Below are 8,887 nucleotides of genomic sequence, written 5' to 3' on the forward strand. Positions count from 1 at the left end.
CCGCGTCGCGGCTGAGCCGCCGCAAGAGGGTGGCGGGCGCGGCCGTCGGGGTGGCCATGGTGCTGCTGCTGCTGGTGGCCATCCCGCTGCTGGTGCACAGCTCCCGCGGGCCCGCACACTACGAGATGCTGGGTCGCTGCCGCATGGTGTGCGACCCGCATGGGCCCCGAGGCCCAGACCCCGACGGAGCGCCCGCTTCTGCGCCCCCCTTCCCGCCAGGCGCCAAGGGAGAGGTGGGCCGACGCGGGAAGGCAGGCCTGCGGGGCCCCCCGGGACCGCCAGGTCCCAGAGGGCCCCCAGGAGAGCCCGGCAGGCCGGGTCCCCCAGGTCCCCCCGGCCCAGGCCCGGGCGGGGTGGCGCCCCCCGCCGGCTACGTGCCTCGCATAGCCTTTTACGCGGGCCTGCGGCGGCCTCATGAGGGTTACGAGGTGCTGCGCTTCGACGACGTGGTGACCAACGTGGGCAACGCTTACGAGGCAGCCAGCGGCAAGTTCACCTGCCCCATGCCGGGCGTCTACTTCTTCGCTTACCACGTGCTCATGCGCGGCGGCGACGGCACCAGCATGTGGGCCGACCTGATGAAGAACGGGCAGGTGAGGCGCCCCTTCCCCACCTGGCCCAGATCTGACTGGTGGCTTGCCACCTCTCCCCGCTCTCATTCCACAACCCCAGATCCTTCCCTGAAAGTGCCTCACTGAATCCAGGAACTTACACATCTCTTCATTTGCCCAAAGAGGAATCGGGGGCCAGAGAAAGAACATCACCTGCCTAGGGCCTCAGGCAGCATTAGGAATGGAGACAGAATTAGAACTTAGGACTCAAGCTTAAAGTTTCTGCTGCCACGACCTCACGTTCCCACTATGGGAAACCACAGCAAACGTCTTTGGTGTCTCCCCCTGCCAGTTAGCCTCTTTTCTTGTCCTGTCTAGGGCTACCCTCTCTTCTAGGGTAGCCCCCTGGCCTTTGGGCTTCCCCATCTTGCCTTGGGCAAGCTACCTGGAATCTAGGCTCCTTTGAATTAGAATGGAATCCATGTCTCAGGCAGTGGGAAGTCAGCAGTCTTTCCCATGTGGGGGCATTCAGCTTGGATTTTCAAGGAAAAGGTATAAAAGAAGGAAAACACTCCCTTGTTTATTTGCCAGGTAGCTGTCCTATTGCTTACCCCAGGGCCTGGGGCATAGGCCTTGTCAGCAGCTAATACTGAGTCGTGTGTGTGTGTGTGTGTGTGTGTGTGTGTGTGTGTGCTGTCATGGCCTGGTACCTCAGGGGCCAGCCAGTCAGGCGCTGGAAAGAACAGATTTGGAGGAGGAAGGAGGTAAGGGACAGGTAGAACTGCAGCCTGGGACCCTGCCCTGGTCCTGTAGGGCACACATTCTCCCTAGCAATCTCTCAGTCTCCGGGTTCTGCTGCTCCCTGTCAGATTCACTGCTGGTTTGGAGGAATAGCCCCAAGGTCTCAGCTTGAGGACCTGGACTGATTATCTGGAACTAGAGGCTGAGCGTGTGAGGGAGGCTGGGGTGGGGTGTGAGAAGGTGCCTGAGTCCCAGGCTGCATGGGGAGGTTGGGACTGAGCAGTGACCTCTGAATGCCCTGGTGCAAAGGGGGGTGGTATTGACCCAGGAACATCAGGCCTGCTGTGTCCCAGTCCATCTGCTACCCCCGCGGGAACTGCCTGCCCCCAGACCTACTTTGGGGTCTCCTCCCAGCAGGACTGCCCCAGAAACCCACGGAAAAGGGGTGAGTGTGTCTGTATGGGGTGATAGCGTATGTGTGTAAGGAAGTGTGACAGTGTGGACGCATGGTGCAAGTGTGGAGTGTGAAGGTGTGAGGATAGAGCCGGGTGTGTCTGCATGCGGCACCGAGTAGGTGTGCTTGGCCTATGCAGGGTGGCTGGGAGAAGGCGGAGGGAGTGTGTAACTAGTGCGTGTCTATTTCAGAGGGGAGGAGGCTGCGTGGCTCCCATTCTGTATTCTACGGTGCGGGCGCTGCGGCCCTGGGGATGGTAAATAGTGATTAGAATAATGATGAATAATTAATGAGTTAATAACCAGCCCCTGTGGGATGGAAGAGGGGGGCTGGCACTGGAGGTGAGCACTGAGAAGCCAGAGAGGAGGACGGGGCTCCCTGTTCCAGCAGAAGGCAGCCCCAATCTGGACACAAGTGGGTGCTCCTCCCACCCGAAATCTGTGCCCCCGAGGCCAGAGCACAAGAGTACACCTTACGCTGGCTGCACTTACCCTAACCTGCACCTTTACCGTGGCCCATACCCTGTGGCGCACACACAGACACACCTATGCCCATCACATGGGGACGCCAACCCAAGTTTAGGACTAACAGGAGGTCTGAGCCACTACGGAATCCTAGAAAATATCCTATAGGCTAATTTTATCTTTAAAATGAGAATAAGGCCAGGAGCGGTGGCTTACGCCTGTAACCCCAGCTCTTTGGGAGGCCGAGACGGGAGGACTGCTTAGGCTAGTTGGAGGAAGAAGGAGGCAAGGGATAGGTTGGAGACCAGCCTCGGTAACATAGCAAGACCTAGTCTCTTCAAAATATAAAAAAAAAAATTAGCTAGGCATAATAGTGCATGCCTGCAGTTCCAGCTACTTGGGAGGCTGAGGCAGAAGGATTGCTTGAACCCGTGAGGTTGAGTATGCAGCGAGCCGTGGCACTCCAGCCTGGGTGACAGAGACCCCCAAATCAGAAAGTAAATACATAGGCCAGGCACAGTGGCTCATGTCTATAATCCCAGCACTTTGGGAGGCCAAGGTGAGAGGACTGCCTGAGCCCACGGGTTCAAGACCAGCCTGGGCAATTTGATGAGACAATAAATTAAAAAGTTAGCCCGATGTGGTGGCACGTTCCTGTGGTTCCAGCTACTTGGACTGCTGGGGCGGAAGGATCACTTGAGTCCAGCAGGTCGAGACTGCGGTGGCCATGAGCTTGCCACTGCACTCCAGCCTGGGTGACAGAGTGAGACTCTGACTCAAAAAATAAATAAATGAAGAAATGAAAATAAAACTTCAGAATGCAAACCACTGTTTGGAACACACTTCACATGTAGTAACTCATTTAATCCTGACAACCGTATGAAGTGTGCTCTGTTGCTACCTTCTCACTTTGTAGCTCAACTTAAGGCCCAGAGAAGGCGTGAAATCTGCCCGCCACACAGCTAGTGAGTGGGAGAACCTGAGAAGCGCAGCGGTCTCCTACCCGCTCCATGTCCTCCCCGCCCTCGGACGCCCCGCCGCGCCGACTCGGCACCCCAGCTCCGCGCGGGGTCTGAGCGGGTTCTTCTGTTCTTCTCCCTCGCTAGGTCCGAGCCAGCGCCATCGCTCAAGACGCGGACCAGAACTACGACTACGCCAGCAACAGCGTCATTCTGCACCTGGACGTGGGCGACGAGGTCTTCATCAAGCTGGACGGCGGGAAGGTGCACGGCGGCAACACCAACAAGTACAGCACCTTCTCCGGCTTCATCATCTACCCGGACTGAGCCGGGCCCCGCCCCCCGCGCCCCGCTCGCCCCTTCGCTCCCGCCCTCACCCGCCTCCAGCCGGCCCCGCCCAGGGCCCCACCCCGTCCTTTGAGAGCCTGGCGGTGGGGCGGACCCTCCCGCTCCCGGAGGCGGCCTACACGGGCGGGCGGGCTCTCGGACTCAAGGGTATGAGGGCCTGGGGAGAGCAGACCCGGCTGGAGGAGGAGCAGCGCGGCTTCCGGAGGGGCCACCCGCACCCGCGTGCGCGCCTGTGAAGCCGGGGCCGCAAGGGGCGGAGGTCGTGGCTGCCTCTTTTGCTCGGAGATGGGGAGCAGTTTTGCCAGCCGGGGCTCAGAGGCCCAGAAGGCGGAAAGGAAACCCCGGCAGCTTGGGAGGGAAAGAACAGAAACAGGAGGCGCCCGTTGAGGCGAGAGGAGAAATTAAGACGGGGTAGGCGCTGGTTCTCTGTCGTGGCAACTTTCTCTCGCCATCCCCTCCTCCCCTCATCTCCACTTTCAGGCTCCAACCTTGGCAACCTTCCTGTGAACTGGAGGAACCAGTGAATTCCTTCCTGGCATTTAAAACTCATTCTGTACAGTCCCCATTCTACCCCTCTCCGGGCTAGGCCCTGGGGCTACAGCTGCTGTTGCCTCTTCCAATAAAGTGAGGTTGGGAGATGTGTGTAGCTGCTTAACTTGGTACAGAGTAGGGGGGTGGGGAGTGGCTGACCCTTTCTTTCACTCCCTTAAAGAACTCCTATCCTGCCTGTCAATCTCTGCCAGAGGCAAAGGTTTAGTTAATTCCTGGCAAGGCCTGCCTCTAGGGGAACAGGGGAGGGGGGCAGCCTAAGGCTTCTGCTCTGATCTGGGAAGGAGGGGGATGGTATCAGCTTCGGTAAGAGCTGTGAGGTCTCTCGCTGTAGGTGCTGGGAGACACCAACCAGAGTGACACTAACAAGGGAAGCTTCCAAATGTCTGGATCTGGTGCTTCTGCTATACTGCAAATTCAGGGGGAGAGTTCTAGAAAAGGAGCTCTAGGAAATGAGGGAATAGCTGATGGCTCTTGGAAGCGGGACTGATCTCAAGGAGCAAGAACACGATCTACAACTGCACCTTCCCCATCCCCATACTCAAAGAGCTTGCTGAGGGGGTGGGCTAGGCAAGAGTGGAATGACTTCCTTCAGGACAGCTTCTGGATGACAGAGCCTGGGGAATCCTGAGAGCCCAGGGCTGGCCTCTAAACTGGAGGACACTGCCACCATGTGGTCAATTGGAAAGCAACAGCAGTAGCTGACCTCTTTGGACACTTAAAACTCATCATCTTGCAGGCATGGTGGCTCACACCTGTAATCCCAGCACTTTGGGAACCTGGGCGGGGAGGATCACTTGAGCCCAGGTGCTCAAGACCAGCCTAGGCAACATAGCAAGACCTCGTCTCTACAAAAAAATTTAAAAATTAGCAGGGTGTGGTGGTGTGGTCCTAGCTACTTTGGGGTTGAGGTAGAAGGATCTTCTGAGCCCAGGAGGTCAAGATGCAGTGAGCCAGGATAATGCCACAGCACTCCAGCCTGGGTGACAGTGGAGTTCGAACCTGTCTCAAAACAAAACAAAAAACACTAATTAGCTGGACAGTTAGACACTTTGGAAACTTTATTAAGGGATAAAAGGGTGTTGGCTCCCAATCTGATGGGGAGACTGACAATAAATAAAGGATAAAGGGAAGAAGCAAGGCAAGGCGGGAGTAGGTGAAGGAGGGTAACTCATGATAGCGAGGCTTGAGGGACAGCAGGATCAACCGGAATAAAACACTGGAGAGAAAGGAGACCTTGTCACAGCCCTGCCACCCTTGCACTGTAGCCAAACTGGCCTCTTTGTAAAGGAGCCCAGGTTGGCCCCCTGTCCCCACTCCCCACTTCCCACAAGGCTTGCTGTGTAGACACTGCCTGGCTGTGGGTTGGAGTCTCACCAGGGTGTCCTGTCGTTCGAGTAATGTGGCCACAGGGTTGGTGCAGATTCGGGTGGGGCCTGAGGGAGGGGCTCGGCTAGTGTAAAAGGCACACTCATCATCCAGACGCATCTCGTGGAAGCCGTGGATGGTGGTGAGACATGCTTTGAGGCGCTGCCTCAAGGCCAGGGTTCGAGGGGCCAGACTGCTGAGGCCTGGAGAATTTAGAGGGAGCTCTGGAGTCCTATACTCCCACCATGTACTCCCATTCCCCCTCCTCCACCAAGGGCCAGGCCAATTGGGAGGCCAGGGCTAGACATGCAGCTCTTCCCCTGCTTCCTGAGGGACGGACAGGCTGGGGCAGGGTAGGAGGCGAGGGAAGAATATGGAATCGCCTGGTGTAGGGCAAGGCCCCAGCTCACACAGAGAGATGAACACCTCCTTTGTTCACACCCTTCCCAACCAACTCCTTACCTGTTTGGCCCGACAGGGGCCTCAGAGACTGCAGTGAGCGGATTGGGGGGCTGGCACAAAGTGGGTGTTGGTAAGAGAAGATCAGGCTGGTGGTTGCCGGAGTCCACTGACTGCAGCTGGGTGGTGGGCCGGACTCTGGACTTTGAGGTTCCAGGGTACATGCCTCTGATGTCCCCAGCTCTACCCTAGGGCAGGGCTCTGGGGCTCCAGCCTGCCCCTGGCGGCTGGACTGAAGGGTTCCAGGCTCTGCTGGAGGGCAGGGTGCTGATACTTCTAGCTGCTCCTTGGGGGAGGGCTCTGGTGTCTCAGGCTCACTCCTACAGCAGGACTCTGGGGGCCCTGGCTCTGCTGGAGGGCAGGGCACTGATACTTCCAGCTGCTCCTCGGGGGAGGGCTCTGGTGTCTCAGGCTCACTCCCACAGCAGGATTCTGGGGGCCCTGGCTCCGCTGGAGGGCAGGGCTGTGGTTTCCCACACTCCTCTGGAGGGCAGGGCTTTGGCAACCCAGAGTGCTGTGACAGGCCAGGAAGGTAGGAAGTCCCAGTATTGCACTCTGGGGCATTTGGAGTTCTTGAAATCTCAGTCAGCAGGGGCTGAAGTTCAACCATATCCAGACAGGAGCCTCCTTTAAGGGGAGCACACTGGCCCCCTGCCAGCCCCTCTACCTCCTGTCTCAGCAGCTGCTGCAGGATATTGATGCGCTGTGTTAGAAGAGAGCACCCCAGTGCAATATCAAGATGTGGGTTAAAATAGTCTCCCACTGTCGTATTCCTATACCTCTTCCACTCCCTTCCCCCTTCCCAAGCCCCGTCACTGCTCATCAGATATGGAAGCTGTTGCCCCCACAGACCCACCTGCAACTTCTGCTTCTGGAGGCTGGGGGTTCTGTTGGGGTATAGTGCAGGAGGAGTGGCCACAAGTGTTTTTTCAGACCCACCTAGTGACGTTATACAACTCTCCTGGTCAAACAACCGTACTGCAATCTGTTCCTGCCAGAGGAGGAAAGGGTGCATGTGAGGAACTCAGGCTGGGGCAGGAAAAAAACCAGCCTGAGTCCCATCCCCACGAGGAAGGGACCAGAGTCCCTAACTGAGAGGCCCTAGACTTAGATTACCAGGGGCAGTAGAGAAACATGGAGAGTCGGAGAGTCAGGTGGCTTTTTGAACTCAAACTCCTCAAACTCCTGGGCCTCCAGGCGAATAGGACACGACGAGGGATCTCAGCATGGGAAGGCTTCTACTTACCCAGGGCAGGGCAGGCTCTTCAGGGCAGGACTGGGGGGAGAGGCCACTCAACCCTCGGGCCTGGGCAGAAGTGAGATGTCAGCAAGGCCCAGCACCCACAGAGGGGACCCAAACTCCTGTACCCCTTCATCTCCTTCCTCCCCCAGCCTTGGCCTATGCCAGCTACCTCCCCTGCCCTCTCTTACCTGCTGAACTCTGGGGGCTGACGCTCTGGGACCTGATGCCAAGGGTGTGAACCAGGTTTTGGGCTGAGCAGCAAGACGACGCAACACTGAATATGAGGTCTGAGGGAGAGATGTGGGTGGCTGAGCAGGGATGAAACCGAGACCTTCTCCAGCTAGACTGTCCTGCCCTTGGCCAGCCCCTAGTTGTTAATACAAACCCGAGCTGGGAGGCCTGGGGAGGGAACACGCTGAGCTCGTCCATAGGGTGATGGACGGGTAACAGAAAGTGGCACCGCATGGCCAGGTGTGGGCAGGGCTGCAGGGGAGGACATCAGGTGGGAGTCACGGCTGTCCTGTGGAGAGAAAAAAGGCGGAAAGAGTGAGGCCCCCCCCCCGTTGTCTTCCCAAGTGTTGCTCTCACTACAGCAGCCAGTGTGAGGAGCCCAGGCTGGGGCAAGAAATAGACCAGCCCGAGTCCCACCCCCATGAGGAAGGAACCAGAGTCCCTAACTGAGAGGCCCTAGACTTAGATTACCAGGGGCAGATGAATCATATCATGCCCTTGTTCATCCCCTTTCCCCATGGCTTTCCACTTGTTCCAAGGAAAAGCCAAGGACTTACATTGGTTTACAAGTCCTTGCCCAACCTGATCCTGTTGTCACTGATCATCTCCTGTTCTCCTCTTTGCTCTTCTTCCATCTTGCTGGCCTCCCTTTTTAGCTGATCCTCAAACATACTAAGCACACTCCCTCCTGAGGGCCTTTGCCTCTGCAGTTCTCTTGGTCTGGAATGTTATTCCCCCAGATATCTACATGGTTCACTTCTTCAACTCCTGGTCTTCACTTAAACATCATCCTCTCAATGAGTCCCCTGACTAGTCTATTTAAAACTAGACTAATACCAGGCTGGGCACAGTGGTTCAAGCCTATAATACCAGCACTTTGGGAGGCCAAAGTGAGAGGATTGCCTGAGACCACGGGTTTGAGACCAGCCTGGGCCAACTTGGTGAAACCTCATCTCTACAATAAATCAAAAAAATTAGCTGGCGTGATGGCATGCGCCTGTAGTTCCAGCTACTTGGAAGGCTGAGGCAGAAGGATTGCCTGAGCCCAACAGGTTGAGGCTGTGGTGGTCGTAAATGTGCCAGTGCACTCTAGCCTGGGTAACAGAGTGAGACTCCAACTAAAAATAAAAAACAAAAAACTGTAATACCAACTCCCCTACTTCCAATTCCCCTTCAGTCCCTTATTATTATATTTACAAAGAATTTATCACTATCTGACTGTATCTTTTTTTTTTTTTTTTTTGAGTCAGAGTCTCGTCCTGTTGCGCATGCTGGAATATAGTGGCATGCTCACAGCTTTGACCTGCTGGGCTCAGGCGATCCTTCTACCTCAGTCTTCCAAGTAGCTGGAACCACAGGTGCACGCTATTACACCTGGCTAATTTTTAAAATTTATTGTAGAGATAAGGTCTCCTCAAGTTGCCCTGGCTGGTTTCAGACCCCTGGGCTCAGGCAATCCTCTCACCTCCACCTCCCAAAGTGCTGGGATTACAGTTGTGAGCCACTGTGCCCAGCTACTA

General features: G+C 56.5%; 2 protein-coding genes across 2 annotated transcripts in view; one reads left to right on the top strand and one right to left on the bottom strand.

The window, feature by feature from the left end:
* Positions 1-6: 6 nt before the first annotated feature.
* On the top strand, positions 7-4,152 carry C1QL4 (complement C1q like 4). Its single transcript, XM_008074063.1, has 2 exons — positions 7-593; positions 3,317-4,152. The coding sequence occupies exons 1-2, from the start codon at positions 57-59 to the stop codon at positions 3,494-3,496; spliced, it is 717 nt and encodes a 238-aa protein (XP_008072254.1). The 5' UTR covers positions 7-56; the 3' UTR covers positions 3,497-4,152.
* Positions 4,153-4,270: 118 nt separating this feature from the next.
* TROAP (trophinin associated protein) overlaps positions 4,271-8,887 on the bottom strand; it is a 9,030-nt gene continuing 4,413 nt past the window's right edge. Inside the window, exons 9-15 of the mRNA XM_008074070.1 lie at positions 7,522-7,656; positions 7,325-7,423; positions 7,140-7,199; positions 6,750-6,884; positions 5,897-6,596; positions 5,444-5,637; positions 4,271-4,297 (exon numbers count right to left, since the gene is read on the bottom strand). Of these exons, the coding sequence (XP_008072261.1) occupies positions 4,271-4,297; positions 5,444-5,637; positions 5,897-6,596; positions 6,750-6,884; positions 7,140-7,199; positions 7,325-7,423; positions 7,522-7,656 (1,350 nt within the window). The remainder of the gene's footprint in view (positions 4,298-5,443; positions 5,638-5,896; positions 6,597-6,749; positions 6,885-7,139; positions 7,200-7,324; positions 7,424-7,521; positions 7,657-8,887) is intronic.

Source organism: Carlito syrichta, unplaced genomic scaffold (assembly GCF_000164805.1).
Source record: "Carlito syrichta isolate Samal-C Ts95f unplaced genomic scaffold, Tarsius_syrichta-2.0.1 Scaffold115818, whole genome shotgun sequence".
Taxonomy (NCBI): domain Eukaryota; kingdom Metazoa; phylum Chordata; class Mammalia; order Primates; family Tarsiidae; genus Carlito; species Carlito syrichta.

Bases quoted from the DNA above. Each gene is read 5' to 3' on its own strand.
- C1QL4 (XM_008074063.1), top strand. From the start codon at position 57: ATGGTGCTGCTGCTGCTGGTGGCCATCCCGCTGCTGGTGCACAGCTCC. The intron at 594-3,316 runs GTGAGGCGCCCC...CTCCCTCGCTAG, and splicing joins ACCTGATGAAGAACGGGCAG to GTCCGAGCCAGCGCCATCGC.